This window comes from Filicampus tigris, chromosome 5 (genome assembly GCF_054856515.1).
Source record: "Filicampus tigris isolate MCC_2025a chromosome 5, RoL_Ftig_1.0, whole genome shotgun sequence".
Classification (NCBI taxonomy): Eukaryota; Metazoa; Chordata; class Actinopteri; order Syngnathiformes; family Syngnathidae; genus Filicampus; species Filicampus tigris.
Window position 1 is genome coordinate 20,547,034 of NC_141221.1, and position 27,801 is coordinate 20,574,834.

At 40.8% G+C, this 27,801-nt stretch overlaps 1 protein-coding gene across 4 annotated transcripts in view; it reads left to right on the forward strand.

Annotated features, from left to right (window-relative positions):
* The first annotated feature begins 1,443 nt into the window (after window positions 1-1,443).
* The window catches only part of LOC147147725 (leucine-rich repeat transmembrane neuronal protein 4), a 55,454-nt gene continuing 29,096 nt past the window's right edge, over window positions 1,444-27,801 (forward strand). For 2 of the 4 annotated variants that reach the window (XM_086031758.1, XM_086031759.1), the window contains exons 1-2: window positions 1,444-1,978; window positions 2,417-4,006. In XM_086031758.1, coding sequence (XP_085887884.1) covers window positions 1,948-1,978; window positions 2,417-3,963 — 1,578 coding nt within the window. In that variant the 5' untranslated portion in view covers window positions 1,444-1,947 and the 3' untranslated portion in view covers window positions 3,964-4,006. Of the gene's footprint in view, window positions 1,979-2,416; window positions 4,007-14,487; window positions 14,560-27,801 lie in introns of all 4 variants that reach the window. The other 2 variants (XR_015086950.1, XM_086031757.1) reach the window with 2 other exon arrangements.

Below are 27,801 nucleotides of genomic sequence, written 5' to 3' on the forward strand. Positions count from 1 at the left end.
TCATTTCCCTTCCTGTGTGTCGAGTGTCCAAATACGTATAGGCTCTTTTATGTATTTTTGCCGGTGGGGATGTAGTTGGGATGAATTCATTTCAAGATGATCTGAAGTTTGACATCTGCTATTTGTTTGGTCATTTCTTTTCCAAAATAACAACGACGACTTGCCACAAGTGGCAATACACCAACAGAAGACCCCCCGTCCATCCATTTTCTAACATACTTTTCCTAGGGTAACCTATCACAGCTGCATTTGGGCGAGAGGCAGGGTTAGTCCTGGATTGGTTGTTAGCCAACTGCAGGGGACATAGACAAACAACCATTCACACTCACATTCATGCAATTTAAAGTCTTCAATTAATGTAACATGTCTTTGGAATTTGGGAGGAAGCCGCAGAAGAAACCGGGGAAAACCCACACAAGCACAAACTTTTCAGATTTTCATAAGCCAGGCAAACCACTTAACTCAATCAGTCTTTTTTTTCTGATATACACTTTGTATTTCATAAGATGTGGTTTAACTTGTAATGTATTACCATAACAATATGCTAAGTCTTTCATTGGCCTATGGGGCTCCTAAGAATGATCACAAACGTGAGTCTGAGTGAGCCTGTTGCTCTACATTTCTCTGTGTCTTATTTACACTACTAGTGCCACTTTTGGCTTACTTGTACGCAATTAACTACTACTTACTAGCAGGGGCGGAGCCAGAACGTGGCTAATGGGTGGGCCAGGAAAAATCAGCGTGGGCCTTGATATTTCTCTCACTGAACACAATCCTCCTGTCCCGACACATCATATATTCAAATAAAATGACAAACCGAATAACATGAAGTTCAGATTTTCCTCAGACAACCACATTCTTGTCATTCTTAATATTCAATTAGAAAAAAACCCACAAATAATTTCATAATTTACTAAAAATGTAAAAGTATGTATTTTTTCATGACTCTCACTGGGTGGGCAGTCTGTCAATCTGTGCACAGGCTCCGCCCCTGCTTAGTGAACTACTGTGCAGCACTAGTAACACTGTAACAGTAGCTACTGGGGCCAACTAGTTGGCTGTGTCACACTCAAGTAGGCTCCTGAACCCTTCTCGTAAAACCTCATCACTAGTAACAGGTTGTAACACTATCATATCCCAGTTTTCATACTTGTGTGCAGAAATGTCACATAGTAATGGAATGCAGTCATAGCAAAAACATTACTAGTAAGACACAGTCGTTGTACTAGTGTGCTGAAGCGTCTTAGTAGTGAGAACAAACAGCATAGCAGTACATGGATAACAAGGATATCGACCGATTCAGCTCAAGCGGCTTTCAATAGCCGGATAGTAAGTAATCAGTCAAGACATCCATGTGTGGAAAATGAACAGTGACCAGCAGGGGGCAGTTCAGAGCCAAAAAAAAAAGGTGCTCGAGTTTGTTCCGCTGGGATCTCCGCCGACACAATTCCTGTTGCTACTCAACTGATTCATTCTCGATGACACGGTCATCGGCTCTGATCCCCGCCAGGCTGCGTCTTGACGCTGGATGTTGATCCGTTCAACTTGTCCGCCTCGGACAACACTTTATTCCACTGCATTTCTTTTCAAGCGCTCAGTCGTCGCTTCGTGTTGTGCCACCTAATTAAGACAGATTCAACAATTGGCCGCCGGATGTTGAACCGTCTTCTCCCCCGAGCCCAGGCGAGGCTTCGGGCTTTACAGCTCCAAGGGCTGTGCAAGGTGGTCGTCACAAGTGGGCAACATCCAGAGCATCCCTTACGGTAACGTAGCAAAGTAAAGTCTCACTTCTGGAGACGCTGTCGTCTCTGACAGGTGTGCGTCTGCATACGCAAAAGTGCGTCTTTGCCACCCAGTGCAAAACAAGCGTTCTGGGTACGTGTCCCACTATTCGGCCGGCTTCGTGGAACATGTGGAGCTGGGGCGCATGCAACAGAAAGCTGTAACATGAGGAGGAGCCGACACCGCGCAAGTATGGGTATGTGCGCTGTCCTTACAAGCTACTTGTTACATTTGTACAAATGTTCATTTTCAATAACCCAATTTTATTAGAATTTCACCTCTACCAACGATGCTGGGGTCTTTGCACCCCTCGAGGCTTCTAACAGATGACTTGGGGGGGGGGTTACGGGGGGTGATGATGCTGAGGTTTGTCCCTCATCAGCCATTTGACGGATTACCTGATGCTTTTTATCGCCAACCGTTTTTCTCGCTCGAGAAGACGAATTTGCCTGTGCAGTGAGAAAAACACTGGAGATGCAAATAAACGAATCTGGTGCTAACAAATACCCATGACCACTTGAACAATTAAATGAATATATATTACTCTCTATTCGTTTTTTTTGTACCCTTTCACTCATTGACGTGCAGTTTCTCTATAATCAGGCTCTGTTTGTGCGTGTGCGTGTGTGTGCAGGACTTCCTGTGCTTTGCACATGGCTTGTATTCATAGCGGTGGTGCCTGCCTGGCTGCTGGCTGCTCCTAACCCCATGCGTGAGCGTCCCTGCCCGCAGAGCTGCAGATGTGATGGCAAAATAATCTACTGCGAATCCAATGCTTTCCGCGATGTGCCGAGCAATGTGTCAGTGGGAACACAGGGCCTCTCGCTGCGTTACAACAGCCTGATGAACCTGAGAGCCCACCAGTTTGCAGGCCTCGGTCAACTGGTTTGGCTGTACCTCGATCACAACTACATCGGCTCCGTGGATGGACAAGCGTTCCACGGTATACGAAGACTCAAGGAACTGATTCTCAGCTCCAATAAGATCACCTTGCTCAAGAACAACACTTTCCATGACGTTCCAAACTTGCGAAATCTCGACCTTTCCTACAATAAATTGCAGGTACTGCTACCAAATCAATTTGTGGGCCTACGGAAGTTACTCAGTTTGCACTTGAGGTCAAATTCTTTAAAAAATGTGCCAATGCGGGTGTTCCTTGACTGTCGCAACCTGGAATTCCTAGATATCGGCTACAACAGGCTACGGAGCCTCACACGTAACGCCTTCGCCGGACTCTTTAAGCTCGTCGAGCTGCATTTGGAACACAACCAGTTTTCCAAGATCAACTTTGCTCATTTCCCTCGCCTGACTAATCTGAGGGCGCTCTATTTGCAATGGAACCGCATCAAACTGCTGACCCAGGGCCTGTCTTGGATGTGGACCTCCCTGCAAAAGCTGGACCTGTCCGGAAACGAGCTCCAGACCTTGGATCCGAGCACATTTCAATGCCTGCCCAACCTCCAGACCCTCAACTTGGACTCCAACAAACTGAACAATGTGTCTCAGCAGACTGTGGAGACTTGGATCTCCCTCACCACCATCAGTCTGGCTGGTAATCTGTGGCACTGTAACCCCAACATATGCCCCCTAGTGGACTGGTTCAAGGCCTTCAAGGGAAACAAGGAGTCCACTATGATTTGCACGGGCCCCAAAGAGGCACAAGGAGAGAAAGTCACCGATGTGGTGGAGACGTACAACATTTGCACAGTAACGCCGAGCCCCATTACCTCAACAAGGGCGCCTCTCACTTCTGCATTTCAAACAGAACTGCTCCCCCTTCCCACACGGCCTGAAGTGGACAAGAAGCTGGCAGAGAACAGGGCAGCTTCTCCTACTCCTTCGCAGGCCTCTCCTACCATCCCTTTACCCGACTCTGAGTATGTGTCCTTCCATAAGATCATCGCCGGTACCGTGGCCCTCCTCCTGTCCGTGGCTATTATCCTACTTGTCATCTACGTCTCGTGGAGGCGCTATCCCAGCAGCATCAAGCAGCTTCAGCAACGCTCCACCGTTAAAAAGCGGCAGAAAAAGGCTCGGGAGACCGAGCGCTCCTTTAATTCGCCACTGCAAGAGTATTACGTGGACTACAAGCCTTCACACTCCGAGACAATGGATGTGCTGGTTAATGGCACAGGACCTTACACATACACCATCTCAGGCTCCAGAGAATGCGAGGTATGACCGTTGCCCTCCAAAAATCCATTTCCACTGCGAGGCATGAGAGGTAAATTTTCTAACAATCTGTGGAGACAAACACTATCACCCCACCCCCCTGCCCTTGTCTGTTTTGGGATAAGGAAGTAAAGGTCAGTGCACTGTGATTTGCTTTGCAACGCTCGAAGTTCGTCTGAGTCATGCAGTTTTGTTCCGAGAACGTACAGTAATCCCCATTAGTTGCAAATCCAAGTGGCAGCTCCACGTGCTGGGCCACACGCAAGGTAAATTATACACAAAGTAGCATCATCTTTCATTCTTGACATAAAAGAGGCTATTGATGTATCTTGATCTTGTCAGCCAGTGTGTTATTTATTCACAAACGGCTGCTGTCCCCCAATGGAATAATTAAAGTGTTTGCAATCAAGTCACTGTGCAGGTGGTCCTCTGCTATCCTGTGTGTTTGCTACCTTGGCGGCAAACACACCCATCATGTCAATCCCGATATATGTTTTCTGTCACGTTGCATATGTAAATAAGTCCAAAGCGATATCCATCGGAAATATAATCACATTCATTGGCAGCGTAGATTCCATTCTCCAGTAATGCCGACAGCAACAATCGCATGCTTAGTACATTGCTCATTGGTGGGATTCATTAAGTTCAGTCAGTGCAAGCTGCAACACATACAGCTCGCAGTGAAATGATGAAAAACCATTTGCATTTTGGCCTCAATATGTGTACATGTGTGTACTATCGCCACACCTGTTTCCTAGATGAATTAACTCATAGATGCCATCATGTACGCTGCACAAACAAACTTTTTACTCAAAGAGTAGAGTGGGTACTAAAGCTTGGCTCTTTTATGCGAGTGACTTTAAAACACTGTCTGGCACCGAAAGATTGAGACGGAAAAAGCCTTGGCGGGAAGCACAGATCAATTTGTTCATGCTTAATTGGGCATTTATTTTTTTTTGCATCTGTAGCCTTTTTCTACATGTACTACACATCTGTCTTCTTTTGTCCTGCTGCTTATCATCATTGAGTCGAGCGTGATTTAGAGCTACTGTTCCGGAAATGATTGATGTCACTAGGATCTTGGCTGAGCGCTGCCTGGGCCAGTATTCTCCACAAGCCTCATCTCAAATACTTTCACAGTATAATCAGTAAACAGTGTCAGTGTGCTGTATGCTACTTTGGAGCCTATAAATCATGATGCAATAAGTGTGTTTATTGAAGATGTGCAATGCGTTTTCATGTGCAGTTCAGCTCTGCGGGGTAAAAGAAAACACAATAATTGGATACTTTCACTTTTCAAAATTATGCGTCAGTCGTGTTTAAAAATAAATGAATAAATAAAATAATACCGATTTTTTTAAAAGTAGATGAGTCAGATCTCGACATTGCTAGCCAAGACATCAGCAAATTGTACACACAAGGCACACATGGCTACAAAACAAAAACACCTGGGGTAAAAATGAGAAACAAATAAAATCAAATGCAAATAAAAACTCTTAATGGTTCATAACTACAGTACATAGATAAGATGTGAGCTGCATAGCCAATTAAATAATGAAAACATTGGCAAAAGGTAAATGGTGGAATAAGGCTGAGATTATACGCCGCTGAAGCCTAATGAGTGAAGAAACAGTAAATTAAAAATGCTTCTTAAGTCATTCAATTCTGAATCTGATCCAGAGTCCTCCCAAGTCACAAAACTTTTGACTGCAAACTCTAAACTTCAGCTCAGCAAGCATCAAATGATTAACTAGGCATGTGCTGTGCTTATTTTTCTGGATTCATTTTTTTTCCCCAGACCATTATGCCAAAAGATTGACCACAGTCATGTATGATGTAACAAAAATCTTCAGCATGCCTCATGTGAGCTCAGTTCAATGAGCAGCACTCTGTGCATTTTGCATTTTCTTTTGCTTTTTGTATCCTCACTCCAATAGGAGTGTATTAACACCCAACAAGGAGTGTTGAAACAAAAGAATGTCTACACCGGAAGTGAGCTTAAGTATGTAAACTGGCTCAAATTGATTCCAGCAGTGTCCCAATACAGGATTTTCATCCAGTCTAACCCACGCATGTTATCACTTGTTGACAAAGTTTGCTCTTACTTCCTTTTTACACTTGTCTGACAAGTAACAGTGTTAAAAAAGGAGATGAACAAATATCACAAACACAATGTGCCTTTATAGAAGTCAAACACTAGTTTACACAGGTATGACTCTTATATGTGAAAAACAAATTGGAAATACCAACCAATCGGTGGTCAATGATCATTCAGCAATGTATTGTGTTCAACTTCAGCGGTTGGACTGTAAAGTTTGTGTGTTGCTACGTTGCTGTTGCTCGAAGCATAAGTGACTTCAATTATGCTCCTGTATCACTATGTGGTGCATTATCTGCCGTTTGGGTGTGTTTCAGGTGTTCAGTATTTGTAAACACAATGATACCCGACATGGGTCACGTGAAAGTGCATAAAAATGAAATCACATATTAAGTGAGACGTGCAGAGTAAATCCAGCCAAGTTCTGCCATGCCTTTTCACAGACCTTGTGGCTTCTACTAATATGACAGGTGAGACATAGGTACACAAGCAGCTGAATTAGCTGTTCATTAGGTAGCTGTGGCAAAGCCTTTCTCAAATACAAGGGATGCTTGAGGTAAAATGGCCAGCTTTTCAATCTTGTAGCTTTCATGTGTGACTGTGGCATGGGAGCATTAAATGGCAGACCTAATGGGGCTCTTGCTCACTAGAATAACTAATAGCCCATCAGAGGTAAGGAGCCGCGACTTCCCTCAGCTTTGTTATTCCTTGCCCTCTACAGCTCAAGGGAGCAACCCAAGATGAAATGGGATTTTTTTTCCTCCCAGCACCATCTATTGGAAATGCAGCAACACACAGAACATAAAGAGACTGTTTTTAACATGTTCAGGTTTTGTGTTAGAATCACACGTTCACATATAATGTCGAATTATCCAGTTCCATCAAAACTTCCTTTTCCCTGTGAGGTGCCTGTTTATTGGCCATTGTGACTTGCATCAGAACACGTCGTTGTATGACAGCATGCAAAGAAAATTCAAGGGCTGCATCGCAATAAAGGCCATGGAGATGGCTTTTCACAGGAACTGAATTGCACGCAGAGTGCCGAGATGGATGAAAGTCAGAGTCAAAAGTAATCCTCCTATTCCTTGTTTTTTTTCCACATAGCAAACACATAGCTGGAGTTTGCAGAGGAAACTATATATATATATATTAGTGCTGTCAAACGCTAAAAATATTTAATCGCGATTAATCGCATTTTTCATAGCTAACTCGTAGTTATTCGCACATTTTATTTATTGCAAAAAAAATCCCTTGATTTTTGTGTTCCATTATTTTCTCGAATTTTAATACGAATGAATAAGAGGATTGATTTTCTTATGCAAATACTTTATTAAATTAGTCAACCCAAACATGTTTTTCAAGAATATCCTCTATGCAAACCCAAAAGTTGAAACAAGGCATTCTGATAAATATTGCGTTTGTGGAATAAGAGTTAATCCACCTGTTTTTAGCCATCAGCCACCAGGGCGGCCATTTTGTCACGTCTGCTGACTGAAAATGACATCACAGATGCTCAGGGCTCAGGTAACGACCAATCACAGCTCACCTGTTTTCTGAAACTGAGCCATGATTGGTCGGTATTTGAGCCCTCAGGGCATCTGTGATTTTCAGTTGACAGAAGTGATACAATGGCCGTCCCCTGAGATGGCTAGATTTTGCTGCTTGACTCATATTCCACATTTTGGTGCTTGACTCATATTCCACAAACACCATATTAATCAGAACGCCTTGTTTCAATTAGGGGGCCTGCATAGAACATATTCTTGAAAAAAAAAAAAAACATGTTTGGCTTGACTTCCCCTTCAATTGAAAAAACAAGCATTGGATTCAAAAACAAACAGCCCCTCAGCCCTTTCAAACACACACACACCTACACTCGCACATGCACGCACGCGAGTCAACGCACCCACGCACACACACAACACAATTTAGATTAGTGTTGTTCTGACAGATACAGTTATTTCTTCTTGAGGGCGAGTTGTTGCTCAAGCGACGCTTGGATTTAGAACTATACGAGAGCAGTCATTTTTACGCACGTCACTTTTATTGCGCTCATGGCTGACTTCATCGACTAAAACGATGATTACTCGCTGCTCGAGTGTCTAATAACGGTGTTTTGTTTATTTGTTTATTATAAAAAAATGGATATATATATATATATATATATATATATATATATATATATATATATATATATATATATATATATATAGAGAGAGAGAGAGAGAGAGAGAGAGAGAGAGAGAGAGAGCGAGAGAGAGAGAGAGAGAAATTGAAGCTTGTTAAATATTTCCCATGGCCAAACCAGCATTCGCATTTAAGCGTTGCTATGGATTTCCACCAGCCGGCTGGTCCGCACACTGAAAGCTCGACCTGAACAATTTTGAATCTGATCAACACTTTGAACTGCCGAGATCCACAGTCTTGCTGTGACACATCCACTCCCGTGGTCACACAGCAGCCGCAGTCTAGTTGACGACGTCCACCCACAGATCAACCCCTGCGAAAGTAGCACAGATAATATTAGAGAGAAAAATGGCCTTGGTGTCTGTGATTGAGGTGTTTGCAGACTTGGGAATAATTTGCAGGAATTAACCAATTGAGCATAGCTTGCTAAACAATAATTAACCTACGAGGACAAGAAAGAATTGCCACTGCTGTGAACAATGAACAACAATCGGAAAGCTAACCATTAAAATAAAAGGAACTGAATATGGAAGGAAAACGGAGCTGCAGCCAAAACAGATTCGGCTGTTCTTTCAAAGGGAAACTTTTTAGGGAGTTAGCATAGAATAGGTCTTATTTGAACATGCTCTTCCGTGGCTTTCTGGCAGCTTTTCTGGTCCTTGTCAGAGGTGGTTAGTGACCAAAGATGGGTAGAGTATTCGAAAATTGTACTCAAATAAGAGTACTGTTACTTTGGAATAATAAGACTGAGTATCTGGTGAGTAAATCTGGATATTCATGTTCAGCCATGCATTCAATTCAGCCATTGTCCAACACCAACCTTGTAACTAAAATAATAAATACAAACTTTATTATGTATAAAAAAAATAAAATAAACAACAACAATTGATTTAGTCATTTTTGCATCCTTCATAGCATGTTCATCTGAGAAGGAGAACTTACTTTGGGAATCTATTTAGTCAGTGTGCTCCTTCAGCTTGTAGGGGTGGATCCTCTGTTAACAGAAATAACACAGTCTGCCAAATTCCCAAACACGGTAAACTAGACTTTTCCTGGCGTGAAAATGAAGATGCACCATTTTTTACAATGAGCGCCATGTGCCAGTCTACAAAAATAGTGCCCACAGTCTTAGAAGTAAAGAAGTGAATTTTCCAAACTGGTTAATTTATGTTACGCATGGTCAGAGTTGGGTAGAGTAGCCAAAAAATGTACTCAAGTAAAAGTATTGTTACTTCAATGACTTGAGTAGAAGTAAAAAGTAGTCATCCAAAGAATTACTTGAGTAAAAGTAAAAAAGTACTTGGTGAAAAAACTACTCAAGTACTGAGTAACTAGCAACGTCTCATTTATTTTTTTTTAAAACAACCCTTCAATCAGACGAAAATACAAAATAATCATCTCCAGGCAAATTAAAGTACATCCAATCGATGAAATGAATAACCAGAGCTGGGAAATCCGTCCCTGGGCCGGACCAGTCGGACCTTCCGGCCCGGCCGGATGCCCATTTTTGGGGTGGGGGGTTGGGGGCTGACAATTTTTTTAAAAGGGCTGGACTAAGCATGGCCGGAAGTGGATTTTAGTCCAGCCCACTAATCGGCCCTCATGCGTGTGAGGCGGCCAAATTTCATCTCAGCCTACTCGGTGAAAGGCTTCTTTTTAGGCTTCTTTCTACTCCCGCGTCGGCGCGAGCAACAACTGCCGCATTGATTCACGTGACTGATGCAAAAAAGGGTCAAGTGCCCAGCTCTGGAAAACACATTATGGTTTTCTATGTAATTTGCCTGGTGAGCCTATTGTATTGTTAAGACAAATAATGTCAAATTAAGACCATGTCTTGAGGCTGAATTTGCCTTAACATTCCTTCTTTTATGAAGAACTGTTATCCATCCATCCATCCATTATCCAATCCGCTTATCCTCACAAGAGTCGCCGCGGACGTGCTGGAGCCTGTCCCAGCAGTCTTCGGGCAGTAGGCGGGGGACACCCTGAACTGGTTGCCAGCCAATCGCAGGGCACACAGAGACAAGCAAACATTCACACTCACAATCACACCTAGGGAAAGTTCATGTAAACAGACAGCGTTGAGATTTAACATTTATTGAGATTTAACAGATTTAAGTAAAGAAACGAGGTATTGAATATATTTCATTGTAAACAGTAGGTCAGCTACCTGTAGTTTGTTGAAAAACAATGTAGGAGCTCACGCATCTTCAATATGCATGCACCTTAAAATGCATTGTTCAAACACAAACTTTATTAAGAATTAATGACCACAATGTTTTTAGTGTTTCAAACATTGCCAATGCATATAGTTAGGGTATTTCATAATTGTACCTTTTTTTGACGGTTGCTAACATACGCACATCTATAATGCATAATTATGTATAATTATAATTATGATTTCCCTGCGCTCCACTTAAGAACAACTGAAGTGGACTTCTTTCATTTTTAATTGATTACCCCATATATACCAATTTGATTAATGTGAAGGCTGTCTGACTTTACAGCAAATAGTTACTCAAACACAAATTTACTTGACCAAGATTACAGGACCGTGTGCAGTAAAATGTCAAGGCTGTGACAAAATAAACAGTCAGAACAAGCCTCAACATGCTTTCCATTTCTTTCCCTTTTTATTGCTTTGGCGAGCTTTGAATTTTTTGAGGCTCTGACAGGTCTGAGATCTCAGTTCCAAAGTGAACTTATAATACAATTATAGCAGCCAGTAACTAAATCTCTGTGACCCCCCCCCCAAAAAAAATATAAAAATATAATATATATACTGTATATATCTATCTATCTATCTATCTATCTATCTATCTATCTATCTATCTATCTATATATATATATATATATATATATATATATATATATATATATATATAGATATATATAGATATATAGATATATATAGATATATACTGTATATCTATATGTTGTTTTTTTTTGCAGGCTAACGTATGTGCTGCTACGTTTTGCCTCCCCCATTGAAAATTCACAGGCGTGTGTTCTGCTTTCAGAACAATGGATAGTTCCATTTGTCAACTGTAGCCATTTACCAGTCACTCATTTCATTCTCGCACTGTCAGCCTATGCAAATGAAACTTGCTATTTGACATTGCAATTTTTCAGACATCTCAAGCGTGACTTTATGTTTGCGAGCGTATGTGTGTGTGTGTTTGTGAGCGTGCGCAATTTTATGTGACCTCATATTGAGCAGGGAACAAACTTTAATATACTGTAGTTCTAATACTTTATTTTATCCCTACCCCAAAGCTCAGGTATTTTCAGGGACCCTCCACAAAACTTGGACACAACTGTGGCAACCTGCGTCCTTTTTCTGCGTGTATAAAACATTATTGCCTCCTTTGAATATTGTGGTATTGAATCCTTTCAATAAAGTGGTATTTGCCTGTAACACAATGTGCAGCTGTGTGCATATTATATTGGCCAAGTATTTATTTTTTTTCCTTGGGCACTAGATACAAGCTGTAGATGATTTAAAATGTCAGGAATAAGAAACAAAGATCAGCCTTCACAACATTCTACTTTGACCAGCCAAGACAGCAGCTTGTCCTTCGCCACTGCAAAAATGCACAGGCAGGCATTCGCATGACATGGAAAACCCCGTAGGAAAACTGCCTGGAAAAAGGAAATGTGCTCTGTTGATGTGGCCTTGAACTAGGGTTCAGCGCTAGTTGAACAGTTGTTTTTTTGTCCCACCAAAATGTTATTTCCAATTTTAAACATTATTTTTTTTAAAAACGTAAACGACATTATTCAAAACAAGTTTACCTTTTTTTGTCCTTCTGGGATTTGCTTTACGCCTCCTGATACCAAATAATTTTCGAAATAGTTTTGTCCCCAGCATTTATTTGCATCAACTTCCACGGAAATAATCGAAATACTTATATTCACTTTACCGATGATGGAAAAACAACTTAACTTCTGTCAATACATGTACTTAAAATAAAATCATCAAATTAAAATAAACATAAATTAACACAATGTAGGGCGGCACGGCACGGTGGTCGACTGGTTAGCACGTCCGCCTCACAGTTCAGAGGTCGTGGGTTGGATCCCGGCCCCGGCCTCCCTGTGTGGAGTTTGCATGTTCTCCCCGTGCCTGCGTGGGTTTTCTCCGGGTACTCCGGTTTCCTCCCACATTCCAAAAACATGCATGGTAAGTTGATTGGACTCTCTAAATTGTGATTGTGAGTGCGGGTGTTTGTTTGTCTTTGTGTGCCATGCGATTGGCTGGCAACCAATTCAGGGTTGACAGCTGGGATAGGCTCCAGCTCGCCCCGCGACCCTTGTGAGGATAAGCGGTATCGATGATGGATGGATGGATAACACAATGTAACACAATGAAATAAGTTGTTCATCTGCATGCTTGACTGGTCCATATGTGATCATGAGGTAGACTATCACAGCTCTTTCCTCATATAGAGTTGAACAGCAGGCAAGGCTTGGGCCTCGACTTGTGAGTTTCCAACATATAAATGGGCATCATGTCTTTGTCAGTTTACTCTGTGATTGCCTTCCACTCGTCCTTGCGTTTTTTGGAACTTGTCGCTAGAGGGGTCAGAAAAGTAGCTAATTAGACAACACTGACTGCGATTTTGTTCCTCACTGTTTGCAGCAAGGACGCATTTTTAACTATCGTACACAAAAACAAAAATGTATTAGTTTGAACAACAACATAAAATCACCCTGAGCAACAAACTCATATTAGTTGATCAATTAATCAATCATGCTTACTTTGAAGGGAAAGGAACCTTGAAATGCCTGTGAGAAGCCACCGTGCGTGGCAGGGACATATTATTAGGCAGGTACACTGGTGATCACTGGTTCTAGACAGTTTTACCTGCGGTGGCAAGTGGGTGGCAGGAGGATCAGTTGGGAGGGCTTCAGGTTTCATTTTTTGCATTCCCTGCATTTCCAGTTCTCACCTAGAGCTGCCACAAATGATTATTATGCTAGTCGACTAGTCATGATAGCAAAGGGTGGGTAGCAAAGACGGTACTTTTTTTGGTATGGACCGATTTGAGTTGGTACTACCGAGCCCCAATTCACGTGAAATCAAACAGTTCCATGTTTCGGTTCCAAAGCGCATTTTTCTAAGTTGTGACTGTGCGGGAGTAGAAGAGTTGGTGATTTTCCATGACGCACACTAGTGTAATGACGCCAAACCAAACAACCACACACCGATGGTGGAGCCTCGCACTTCCTAGCAAGCTTTGGTTGAGTATGGTGTGCATCGTGTATACAGTAGTTGTTGTACAGCAGCACACCGAACTGGTTCAAATGTGAAAGATGCCCGTCCCTTCCGCCAGCAGTTGCAATTAGTTGATTTATCGGATCAAATGAAAATTGCAGCATATCGCACCAGCAAGCAGCAGCTCTTATATAACCATCATTAGTTTACAGCCTGAATTCTTTAAGGTATGTGCAAACTAAAAATAAAGACAATTAAGAAGATAGTACATTCAACTTTGATTAAAAACTTTGCAGCTTTTACCTGCATTCCTTACGTTTATTCAGTAAATAATGGCACAACTTAAATTGAAGGTGATACTGAGGCCTTAACAGTTTAAGCTGTAAATGCCCTCATGAGGATGAAACTGTATAGATGATGGATGCATGAATGTTTTCTGTATTTTAAAATGGAACCAACAACTTCTGTATACACTATGCACACTTGCACTATGAATACTATGAAAGTATCCATAAATAGGAAAATAAATACTTGTAAACATATTTCACTCTTCTCAGTTATCAAGCATTTTATTTATTGTATTGGGTTTCATTTATGCCCAGTGCTCGGTGGGACTTTGGCATTTTTCAGTTCAATTTGCCTCCGAGGTGATTCCCTGAGCTGGTAATGGAAAAATAAGGACCGCGAGCGGCTTCCCCATCAGGGGCGGGGTGGCCATTGGGAATGCTGTGAAAATATGGGAATTTTCCCTTATTTTCCCCGGCATGTTTGCCATCACGGCTGCCAACAGCCATCCTATATTTTCAGAAAGGTCCTGAGACAAAGGGTCCTCTTTTCATTCTAGCGCAATACGCTAAAGGAGGCTTTCAATTTTGGGTGTTTTGAGTGCACATAAATTTCATATCATTCAACGATTTTACTAACTGCAGAAAAACACTTTTTAAATGCTTAACTTTCACTGTCATCTTTGATTCTGAAATTGCCTACTTTTGTTCCCATCATGTGTCCCTTGTCATGTGGCGATATAAAGAAAGAAACATCTATAAAAATGTTCAAGCAAGAAAGTACAAGATGTCTTGTACCACAGGCCCTGTTGCTCAAGGTAAGAAACATATGAAAGTACAAAAATGTGTTTTCTTTCCTCAGCGCAGATTTGAATAAATTTGCATGAGGACTACTGTAGCTTACAGCTCATTGAGGCAGCAGGTCCAATGTTATGAAAGCCACATTTATCATTTATTGCCACTTTCAAATCGTGTTCAAATCAACTCATCTGGCGTTTACTGGCCCAAAACAACACTTTTTACCACAAGAAATACCTTCAATAAACAAACACAAGATAGAATGTTGACCCTTTCTGCTGAAAAATGTTGCAGAGGGAGTCATTTGCAGTAATCAGACATCGGCACCTCACTTGCATGACTGTGTGAACTGAGCTCTGCCGCAAAACAAACCCACTCTTGAGATGTGTATGATTCAAACCAAGGTCAGACATTTTCTTTTGGAGGTGTGATGTCTGCTTTCCCGAGGAGGAGGTGGAATACGTTTAGCAAAGTGAGAATCTGCAATCTACAGTAAAAGTACAGTGACTTGTTAAAATGAATACGGGACTCTTTCGTAAGCACAAGCTTCACTCATGCTGCTCGTGCGCTCTCTAGTATTCTTAATGGATAATGAAGTTGGAACTAATAAGATGGTGCGATGATAAACACTACATCTGTCTCTAGCAATAAAATATGCAATAAAGTTACTCCATGCTTCAGCCTATAAAAGTGTTGTCTTTCGCTCCAGGTTAGATGCGCTTGTTTACACCGTTCGTACAATGTGATGCCGTCGGTGTCTCTGACCGATCATTACTCACTCGAGCAGCCAAGTGATTGTCGCAGGTGGATCACCGAGGACGCGTTTTGCCGCAAAGGAAAAAGGAATGAAAGTCATTGCTTTGTTAACCTCCAAACCTCCGTTTGAAATTGAGGTCGGCACTGATTGACAACATCATTAACTCTGCGAAGCAATTGATATTAGACGATTACCTAGTCCTTCACTTAAAGCCAAGATCAAATTAAGCTGTCCGTTCTAAACAAATCATGTGAGTCCGTCGTCTGCGCTGGTGCAAAGTTTTCAAGGCCACAGTGCCAACGCGCTGGCGATCAGCTGACACCAATTTTCTGATAATGAAAATTTGACACTCCGGGCAGTGAAAAGAGAGGATTTCAATAATCAGCTGGATGATGTTGGGGGGAAGCATCCCTCAAATTAAACATCAAGAGGCTTGGGTTGTATTTTGCCTGCAGAACAACAACAATGTTTGCTGATCTCCTCTTATCTGCAGGAAACACTGCAATCATCTACAATTTAAAAAACAAAGCAAATCATTTACACATTTACATAGCTAGACTTAAGGTTTGCTTTGAATCAGCCTAAAAAAGAAACCAAGTCCAGTGCAGTAGGAATGCAAATTATTCACCGCCATAGATACTGCATCAGTATTTACAGACTCTAACCACATTTCAAACCTCCAGGACCTACTGTCCGCTATCTAAAGGAGAATACCATTTCTGTTTGAGTTTTATACAATTCTCAACTTAAATATGTACATTTCCTTTGAAAAGTACACCTATTAAGCTTATAAGCCCTTGGTGTGTACTAATTTCTGCAACATGGTGACAAATCACGTGAAATTGGTTCCCAGAATTTTTGTGGGGAGCGCATCTTGACATGCAAATGGAGCCTATCAAGATAAAAAGAATCAAGGTGTTCATTTTCTTAAAAAAAAAAAAAAGAATATGATAAACATTAGAATCCTTCAAGGGTAAATTCAACTCACACTACTGCTTCACCTCTTGAGATGAGAACCGGAGACAGTGCCTTGCTCAAGGACACCTCGGCATTAGCCAGAGAGCAGTCTTGCATCTGCCATTTTTACATTTGTCAGCTGCAGGACTCATGTGTCCAACTCTCGAGATAGTCATTACAGATGAACTTCTGCCACCACCATACAGATTAGTTAGAGTGAACTTATTTATGGTGAAAACTGTACAATGCAATAGGACCAAAATAGCTGAGGGATAAGGTCAAACTTTTTTCACAGTTTCCAACAGAAGACATTAAAAGGACTGTCGTTCTTTGTCGTAATTCAACTCCTAAAAATGTAGGGCATATCTCATTTCAAGACGCAAGAGCCTATAGGCTTCATCCATCAACAATTGTATTATGGCTGTACTTTGCAGCGGCATCGAGCTATAAATATGCATTTCTAATATTTCAATCTGTCACACTCAAAATATTAGAAACACCTCTCAGTATACTGTACTTCATACCAAGGATATAATTATCCACTCTTTGCAAAGGCCTGTTTTTGATCCATCTCTTGTGTTGGTGATATTGCGTTGTCTTCGACTTTACTTTCGGACACGTTGGTGCACGTAAAGCTTCCCTTAATTGCATGTATGAACCTCATCTGTGACAGCATGCCCTATGACATCCTTCAGTGTGCTCGCTGTCGCTCATCAAAGACTAAATGAGCTGACGATGAATTAACCACTTGCCCATAAGAAAGTACATGTCGAACTTTGTGGCTTTGTGGCACTTTATGACGCTTGACTTTGCTGTTTGAAGCGCCAATGTCTCATCCACTGAAACATTTCCAGTGTGCAATAACTTCAGGGGAGCACATCTAGTTTTGGTGTCAGGCACGCTGAAAGATTGGCTCACAGCTTTACAACGCAATTCAACGATCCGTCTTAAAAGAGAAATGCATTATAGAAGAGGCAGTGAAACCAATGTGTCCACTGACAGGGGCCTCAATCGAGTGTAATGCAATTCGCCGCCTTGATACGTGGCGAAGTGAGCGAGGCCGCGTGCGGCTCTCATACGCTCACACACTGCTGTTGCCTTCGAATGTCGCCGGCTCACTTCTCCTTCTGGCAGCTGTTGAAATGCATTCGGGCAAACAGTGAGAATCACTATCTGCAGTCCAAGCAGATGCGATGGTGTTGGGAAATCACACCTGGCGTGCAGCAAACAAGAGAATTAAAGGTTGCATTTTCCCCAGTAAATTAAGGCCAAGAAGTTATCTCTCCAATGAAAAAGGAGTTTTAGACGAAATGTGTATATTCCAAAAATGTGGATCCCATATCGTCTCGTGCTGTCACAGCACACATATCAGTCAGCAATCGCATGACCTGAATTCCCCCTGATGATGTTCCTGCTCACTCAGTCACTGACTCTTTAGCTTTCATGGGATTTGACAGTTTATATGCCAGTTATCAAAAAGTTTGGCTTCACAGACAGAATTAATAATGCAAACTAATAATAATACTCGGCATTACAAGTTGTTTTGTTCACACTCGGCGTTCATTTTCCAACTCAGCTTGAAGCACTTCATGCTGTTTCTACCTTATTACTTACTTCATATCCATATGATTGATTTAATTGGGATTATGACGTTAATACGGCGGAGCTGCTGTTGTTCTGCCTCTTGAGGCCCATTCACCCGCTGCAGAGCAATTTTAAAGGAGGAAAATGAAGTGTTGAAGTATTACACCTCACTGCATCCTAAGAGGCTGAGAATTGCAAATGTGTCTACCGTGGTTTTGAAACTACGTCATTTCTGTTGTCATTTTTTCTCACTCTGAATTATATTGTCTACTTCAATGACAGTATTCAGAAAACGTTTTCATTATGTGTAAATGGATGAATGAGACAGATTCATGTATGTGTATGTGTGAGACAAACATTTGACATGCATGTCTCTAAAGACTCTAAAAGGTGTGAATGTACCTGTGAATGGTTGTTTGTCAATCTGTGTCCAGTCCCCGCTGTAGGCCTACCCATCCTGTCACCCGAAGTCAACTGAGAAAAGCTCCAACTCGCCTGCGACCTTAATGAGAGCGAGCACTATAAACATCTTTTTTTTATTAAAATGAAAACAGGATACTACTACCTGCAGGAAAAAAAAAGAAGAAAAAACAGAAACAATTTTAAGTGAACTACTTAACTCATTCACTGCCAGACAATTTCAGACCCTCTTTTACCCTAACGTTTGAAAAAAATTGAAATTGCATGTACGTTCCCACCCGCATCAGTGTCCCTTGTCGTAAAGGTAAAATTAAAAAACACACCTATTAAAAATGTTCAAGTGAAAAAGTACAAGGTGTTGTGTTCCAAAGGTCAAGGGGTACAGACAGAGTTTTAGAGCATATTTCTTGCCATGATGAATACTGCTAGGCTAATGGTGAGCCCGGCTTTCGTTAGCATGACAACCAGAAGGCTGGCTCTCGTTGGCGCGTTACAGCAGGTGTTGCCCATCTCGGCTTGCACCTCGTTTGGCGGCAAGTGGTTGCGGAAGCCGGCCTCTTGCTTCAACCACCAACAGCTTTATTGAGCAATCAAGAAATTGTTGTCTATTAGAAGCTGCCGCTGTTGTAATGCTAATGCTCTGTGAACCCTGGAAATCTCAATGCAGCTCTGCTTACTGCACTGGCTAATGTAACCATATCACAACCTGCATACACACTTAAAGTGATCGTCTCTAAAGATTCCATTGCATTGTCACATGTGGAGGCAACTTTTCATCACACAAGCCACCAAAATACATAAATATCCCGACCTCCACATTGAGAAACTAGCCAAACATTTGCTGGTGACATAGTTAGCTAACGCTGCAGCTCTGATAACCTTTTGGATTGACATGATAGTGATAGTGCTTCAATTGCCTTGTCAAAGAGGTTCTTTCCGTTTGGATCTTTGCTGATCATGTCATTGATGGAGAAACTCAGAGTTAATTAGATTCACTGTTTCATATGAGCGGGACATTACAGACACATTTTCAGAGATAGCGAGAGAACTAAAAATGTACAGTACTTGGTTGTTTAAATTCACACTGGATGGTAGGAAGGCACTCCATAGACACTATTATTTCTATATAAAGATTAAAGACTCAATTCTCCATATGTTCTCTTTAAAAGAAAAATGGCAGTATGAACAAAAGCGTAATTAAAAATTGTAGCAGTTTTCCGCATCTTGTTGATATGTTACCTAAATGTTACCTACCTTTTTTTCGATGCAGGGCCATGCATAAAATCACTTTAAAAGTTGTCGGATAAGAAAGGTTAATTTAGAAATCTAGGTGGCGGAGCGGGGGCTTTCAAACCCCTTTGACAAGATACTTTGTGCAAAGGGATGACATAACATGCATATCTTAGGACAACACACCACAATACTGCAACATCATTTCATGCATCTGTCGTGAGGGATAAATCACAGCAGCCCTTTTCTACTCTCTTATTGTTTTCAAATCAGGATACCTTCAAATATATACTGTATGACCAAAAACACATCACTTTCATCGGGCTTCATTATTTTCACAGCGCAAAGCCCCAATATGGTGCTTTTAGTAAATAAACCAAATGTAATTCAATTTTTGCTAACCTCGCGCTTGCTCACAAGGGAAATGAGGCTGTGTAAATTTATTAAGAGGGTGTTCTCAAACTTGTCTATACGAAGCATGTCAGAAAATAACTACTGTTATGATTCACCTCTATAAAAATACAGCTGAGTGAACGTAAAGGTTAGCCCAAAAGGGCTATAAATCCTTCCCAGTTATGACAGTGTATTGCTCTTCAGTGCGTTCGCCTTGTTAATATGGGCTTGCCAGTGTTAGTAATTATAAATACTGTGCTGTGTTAAGTTAAATATGCGCGCACGAGCAAGGAACCACAGGGCACAGGACCATTGATTTCCTCCAACATCAGTGAGTGAACATTGACAACTATTACGGCTAAAATGAAGAAACGTTGAACCCAGGGCCAAGAATGAAAATAGAAGCCAGATTTTATTCTGTTAATGTCAAATGGGACTTCTCGTGTTCCTTTCAAATCACTGCAAAATTCTTGGTGTGAATCAATCATTGACATAAGAACCTTTTCACCTTGCATACAAAATGACATTTCAGTGAACACATTCGATTCTAGTTGTCTGTCGACTGTGTGTTTTGTGAGCAGCTGAGTGCAGAACACGGGTCAGTTTTATTTGCATCAAATGTTATGTGTTTGTTTATGTCAAGTCTCAACTCAGCAAACAATGGTACCTCTTCAGCGTACAAATGTGATTGATTTATTTTTTAAATAAGGTAACACTTCAGGACTGGGAGGGACAGCTTTTTGTATGATAGAGTGTAGTGCTGCACCACAACAAATTACAACCACGCTAGTTGGCTTTCAGCACCTCCTCACCACAGCAAGTCAATCGTATAATTTGTTTGCCACAGTTTTTGTGCTGAATGCCCTTCCTGACGCAAGCCTCCAATTTATCCAGGCTTGTGATCTGTATTGGAGAAGCTCCAGTGGCAGGAGCGTACAGCGCTGGCTGGGAATCAACCTGGGCTCTGTTTCACAAAGCAGGTTCAACAAACTCTGAGAGTAATCCTGAAGTCTGACTTGATCTAATCTGAGATAGGAAACTCTGAGTTTCAGGTTCCAGAAAAGCCGATTTGAATCAGTTTACTCAACTCGGAGTATCTTCACCTGGAGTTACTATGAAAATACAGCATCAATGGAGCCCCAATTCGCCATGGCAATGGGGAAGGGGGCATGGGAATGTAGTTCTTGGCAATCATAATAGTATAACAGGGGAAAACTGCTTGAATAGCAGCCTACTAATTTTTTTCATTTAGGTGAAATCTCGTGGGGGAGACCGCACTTGGCAACAGCTGAAGATAAAATATAAAAACATTGTTCAAACAGTTAAGACCTTGGCATAATCTCATGGGGGAATATAGTTGATGGACTGTTACATGAAACGGTACCGGTCAAAAAGATAATTTTCTGGAAATGCTAAAATATCACTGAGCGGTCTGATCTCCCGATGAACATTTAATTCTCTGCATAGTAATGCTGCACTTTCATCCTCGGGATCATTATCAAAAGGCAGCGCCATGTTTGTCTCACTGAGAAAATGTTGAATTTACTCTAGTGGTTGCACAAAGTAAAATCATCTGGATTCAGATACATTTATTTAGTAGATGTATGGTCTACTCAAAAAAATATCTGAATCCAGATGATTATATTTCATGCAACCACTTGAAAAATTAAAATTGACTAAATTCAGCAGCGGCACGGTGGTCGACTGGTTAGCACGTCCGCCTCACAGTTCAGAGGTCGCGGGTTCGATCCCGGCTCCGGCCTCCCTGTGTGGAGTTTGCATGTTCTCCCCGTGCCTGCGTGGGTTTTCTCCGGGCACTCCAGTTTCCTCCCTATTTCCAAAAACATGCATGGTAAGTTGATTGGATACTCTAAATTGCCCCTAGGTGTGATTGTGAGTGCGGATGTTTGTCTCTGTGTGCCCTGCGATTGGCTGGCAACCAGTTCAGGGTGTCCCCCGCCTACTGCCCAAAGACAGCTGGGATAGGCTCCAGCACGCCCCGCGACCCTTTTGAGGAGAAGCGGTACAGATAATGGATGGATGGATGGATGGATAAATTCAACAGAAACTTTTTTCTGTATACTGTGCTTAATGGACTTCTCATATACTGACTCCGCCAAAACGCGCCTGCGAACTGAAGAAGGAAATAAAATGGTGTGTGGATCTGTAAGAGGGTGGAGACAGATAGAAACTTGAGGTTCATTGAGCGAAACCTGGTCGCGACCAGGTTAGGTTCAGAGAGTCTGTTATTGCGGTAACTGACCGAGAGCTTAAAGAAGGAAATCAACTCAAACACGTTTTTTTCAAGAATATGCTCCCAGCAAGCCCACTATTTGAAACACGACATTCTGATTAATTTTGCCTTTATGGAATATGAGTGAAGCAGCAAAATCCTCCCCTTTTTAGCCAGCTCAGGGGGCGGCCATTTTGTCATTTCTGTTGAATGAAAACGACATCCCAACTGCTCAGGGCCCAGGTAACGACAAATCACAGCTCAGCTTGAGAAAACAGGTCAGCCGTGATTGATGGATGGATGGAACTCTCCCAATGTTTTTCCGTGTAAAATTTATTCTGAATATTATTCTCTTCCAAGTGTAAAATTTACTCTGTTTAGACTAGGACCAAAATAGTCTTCTTAGAGTAAACTGTACTCTATGAAATTTACTGTGTGGAGATGGATTCATTGCTGTGTAATTTGGTGTGACATGCATCTTGCACAGGTGGAAGCAGAATTCAGGTAATTAACTAATACTAGTAATACTAGTACCTCTACTTATGAAATTAATTGGTTCTGGAAGAAATTTCTTAAGTAGACAATTTTGTAAGTAGAGACGCGTTTTCCATGTAAATGCCATAATCCGTTCCAAGCCCCCCAGTATTCAGACATAAATGTTTTATAAAGCATAAAAATGAATGAAAACATGTAACAAATACATGTTGCAATTAGATTATTGCACAATAAATGAGAGTTGTGCTTAATGTAAAAAACGAAGAATAGAGTAAAGAATAAAAATGATGGTCGGTTACCTTTTAATTGCTGTCCTCATTGCTTTTTGCCCTCTTTGGTTCATGTTCTCTCTCAGAAGTGTTTTTTGCCTGGCGTTTTGTAAACAACTGATTTAATAACGTGGCGACTGTCGATACATTATGGTCATATTATTTGGCGAGATCAACCAAACGCATCCTTTTTCATACTTTTCTATTATATCTTGATTTCCTTGCATGGACAAAAAAAACAATTTTCTCCTTTTTTTCTTTTCCTCGTTTCTAATACACGTAAAACTATCGGTACACCTCATGGCCCGAGGGGCGAATGACGAGGACGCTGCATAGACATATCTATCACATATATATCTATCTACTTGTCTATCTACACACATAGACACATACAGGTCCATTTTAGCCAATGGAATGCCAGGAAGATCCTAGGAAGATGCTAGGTAATAGCCAATGGCAGAGCAGCTATGAGTATGTTGCGTTCAGGAAACTCCGGAGCTGCGAGCAGCAGCCCATACTGTATTTTTACCTCGTATCTTGAAATTTCTTTCATAACAAGAGGCAATATTTTCCTGTTGAGGCATTTCGTAACTTGAAAATTTCATATGAAGAGACGTTCGTAAGTAGAGGTACCACTGTAAGTCTGTTTTCACTCGGGATGCCAATGTAACCTTTTCAACAAAACAAATAAATCAGGAATTTTTCCAGGGACAATTTTTCTCTCACAAGCCTATCTGAGAGTCGTGTAATACACACTGATCATTGAAGTGTTTCCGTAGCAAACATGTGGAATGCACCAGATTTGACTGAGCAGACATCAGGCAAATAAGAAGCCTGAGCTCTGTGCTGGCAAAGAAATGAAAATAAATTTGGACTATCGCAAAGGAAAAACAATGGTGTTTACAGAATGTGAGGCTGCTCATCCAAGCAGAATTAGATGTACAATGACTGAGCGGAATTTAAACAGACCTCAGATTTCAAGCTTTTGTCTCTTCAACTCTCCATTGCCTTCATACTCCCACTCTATGTTTCAGTACGGAGTGTGTTTTTTTTTCTCTCCAATCACAATCTCTTCCAGGCATTTTTCCTGAGCAGAAAAATAAGCAAAACAAAACAAACCCGATTACAAAGAGTAGATGGGCAAGGGGTCAGAAAACTGCTGATTGTCTTGTTTTGGCCATAAACGCAATGACTGTAAAAGCAGTGGACCTTTACACAAATTCACAAAAAGGTACTTTGAAAATGACTACTCAGGGAAAAACTTGATAAGACAATCATCTGGGAAATGAGTTTTTCATTCCCCACCATTGTTGGAAAATGACTTTAAAATAAGTCAAAAACATAAATAGACAGGAGATCTGAAATTGAAACTATTGAATGTGCAGCATGTTATCATGTAACTACGGAAAGAATGACTTGACATGTCAAACCCCAAGAAATGAACACACTTCTGTGATTTTGACATGGTAATTCATTTTAATTCAATTCAAATATAGTTTACTAAACTATAAATTAATAACATTAAAATGCTCTGAAAATTCCAACGTTGAACAAGCAGTTGAATAGTACAATTTGAAGTTAAACAGAATTTTCTGGAATAATGCCTCAACGGTCATACATGATGTTATTAGAAATTAAATGTTGGTAGCGTAGGACACATGTATCTGTTCAGGCTGTTTAATACTGTATACTGTATGGCTAAAGCGACAGTATGTTGACATCATTTAAAAAAGAAGAATGAAATATACAATACACAGAACAGAGACATGTCTGAACAAATACTGTATGCAAGGATTCCTCGAGCATTCCTCGGAGGGATAAATCAGTGGGGGAGATTCTTTCAGAGCCAGGGGCAGAGACATCTCATCAATTGGAGATCAGTGCTCTGTATTGATCCTGCAACCCATGCGTGTTTGACAAGATTGAGACCTCTGTGCTTTTTTCGGATCACGGTCAATCCCAATTTCCATAGAGCTCATAGGTGTGGATTTACCACAATGGCGGGCCAGAGAGGTCATGTGATTGCATTGATCTAAATCCTCTTTCCATTTTTTGTAATTTGTCCTTTATTTAAATTCTGATCAATCGAGAACATCGGTTAGGTTTACATGGACAAAATTTCTTTAATCCAATCAGAGTTCGGATTAACATTATGATCGAATGCACTCTTTTCATGGACACTAAAAATATTGATCCGATTAGAACTGTTCATGCGTCACACCTTCGAGCGGAACAAATTATTTTGACATTTGCAGATTGACCAAATATATCGGAAGTAGTAGTAGAAGCCGTAGCGACGTTCATGTCAACAAAATATCGCTCCGTCCCTTTCTACTTTAAACCTTAGCGTTATTTCACGTATTTTTCCTGTTTGCACTGTTACGTCGAGTTAACACTTCCTAATGGACCTGCAAATGTACCAGATCAGTCTTGTGCCGGCCATGTTTTTCGCTCACTCTACTTTTTGTCCAAACTTTATTGACACAAACAATAATGGCTTTGCTTCTACTAACTCGCGGGAAGAACAGAAAGGCCTATTAAAATGACATCACAGACATGCGCAGTAAAGACGGGTTGCTCCGAAATGTCGGAATAATACAGTGTTTTCATGTGCGCCGATCGGTTTAACAATCGACATAAACTACCTCTCTCCTTCGGAATCAAATCTTGATCGTAATGTGCTTGGTCGGTAATGTTTATATGAAGCATTTTTATTTCGATCAGTCATTGAAATGCATCCAAATGCGTCCGTGTGAACGTAGCCAATGTTAGGTATTTAAATAAGACAATTGTGGTTCATTGTATGTGCAGATAGTATTGTCCCACCAGAGATATTCTGACATGAAACACTTTTTTTTCCCTGCAGTACATTTTGTTGCCCACAATGCATCTTTAATAGAATGCCTATTTTTTAATAACCTCATTTTAATTTAAGATATTTGGTGATAAAGATTAAAATGTGTTTTTCTTAGTTTCAGTGCTGCAACCCAGTTGAAAGGTCTCACACATATCTGTGGATTATTTCTGTTGATGTGCTTGAGCAAGGTGTCAATGATTGCACAGTGAAGGATATTTTTCCACTATTATGTTTTGTGAGCAATTTCTACACAATTTAGTCCTTTTTTTCAGGCCAGTTAAGTGGCAGATTCTAAATGAGAGATTATTCACCCGCGAATTCCTCTTTCAATTGACTAATTGCGTTACAAGGTCAATAGTTTGTTTGTCATGTTTATACTATCCCAAAAATGTTGAACAGGATGAATGGCAGGAATAATTGGCTTTATTCAAACGAGTCAACAGTCTGAACGTGGTGAAATAGAAACCACACTTTGCAAGTGCAACACTGATCTTTGAATTTCCTACCAGATTATGCAAAGTGAACATTGATGCTCTGAAAAGAAATCTCATTGGGCTATATGTGTCAGTAATGGCGGTGATTTGGACCCTTAAAGTCCCAGATTACAGGCAGGATTAAGTGCTGAATCTACAGTTTTGAGTTTGAGCTCATTAAATTAATGTTGCCTTAAATTTTACCACGCCCAAGATAAGAAATGTACAGGAGGCACACACAGTCACTGAACACTTCACTTGGGTCACCTACACATTCCTACTCTAGCTCTAATAGAGAATCTGTATCAAATATGATGATTCAAACAAATAAATTATCAGTTTTAATTGACACTGTAAGAGAGGTATTAATGTGCTGTATGTATATTTGAGTTGGGAAATATTATTATTATTAGTAGTAGTATTATCAGCAGTACTAATTGCAGCAATCTATGAGTTTGAATATTTGTAGTTTTGCACAGTGTTTGTATTTGTACAGTCCAGATAGATAGATAGATAGATAGATAGATAGATAGATAGATAGATAGATAGATAGATAGATAGATAGATAGATAGATAGATAGATAGATAGATAGATAGTACCAGTCAAAAGTTTGGAAACAACCTCTAATTCAGTGTATTTTGAGTACGGTATTTAAAAATGTCCTGAATTGGAGATTACAACTTAAATCATTGAGGCAACCTTGAAACTGCCATTGCAAACAAAGGCTTTTGTGCAAAGTATTAAATAAATATCAATTTGCTTCTTACTTACTTTTTACCTGTGTCATTTCACATTATTACACACAACTTAATTTCTGATCTTATTTGTTCTGCTTTCTTTGAATGTATGGAGTACTTGGGTTGTTCCCAACATCTGGTGAAAATTACATGTCAATAGTACCTTTGGAAATTTATTTAATAATAAAAATGGTGATGTGTTAAGTACTTCTTTCAGCCGCTGTGTGTGTATACATATCAGAGCTTTTACAATTTTTTTTTTGTAGTTTTTACTAAAAATTGAGCGTCCGTTATTCGACATCCGTCTGCAGCATGGGTACCCGTCCGTCGTTCGCCTTTTTTTCCAGGGGCGGGGGGAATAGTACCCGTCTATAGGCCAGTCCGCCTCTAATTTTAAACGGCCGTCCATCGACGAGTCCGCCTAAACTTTAACCCCCCTCTTTCTTAAAAATAGAGATGTAAAACTTAACTCACAAGAACTTCGCTGTTATTACTATTTACGCATCCTGAGTAACTGATGATTCTCTCTTTGGTGCATACTGCCACCTGCTGTACACATACAGTCAATGCAGTCTTGGTCGCATTTCCGTCACTCTTCAGCAAAATGGTCAATAATGGACTATGAGGTCCATTTGGACTCGACCAGGTTAGTTATAATTACAGAGATGGATGAAAATCCACGTCCGTTAATGTTTCGTCCGTTTTTTATGTATTTATTTATTTTCTAAAGTTTCACGTCTATCGTCTATTGTCAGCAAAACGGGCGTCCATCATTGATGGATGGACGGACCGGTCCGTCGGTCAGATGCAATGCCCACCTCTGTTTAAAAGGTAACATCAATGCAAAAAAAGAGCT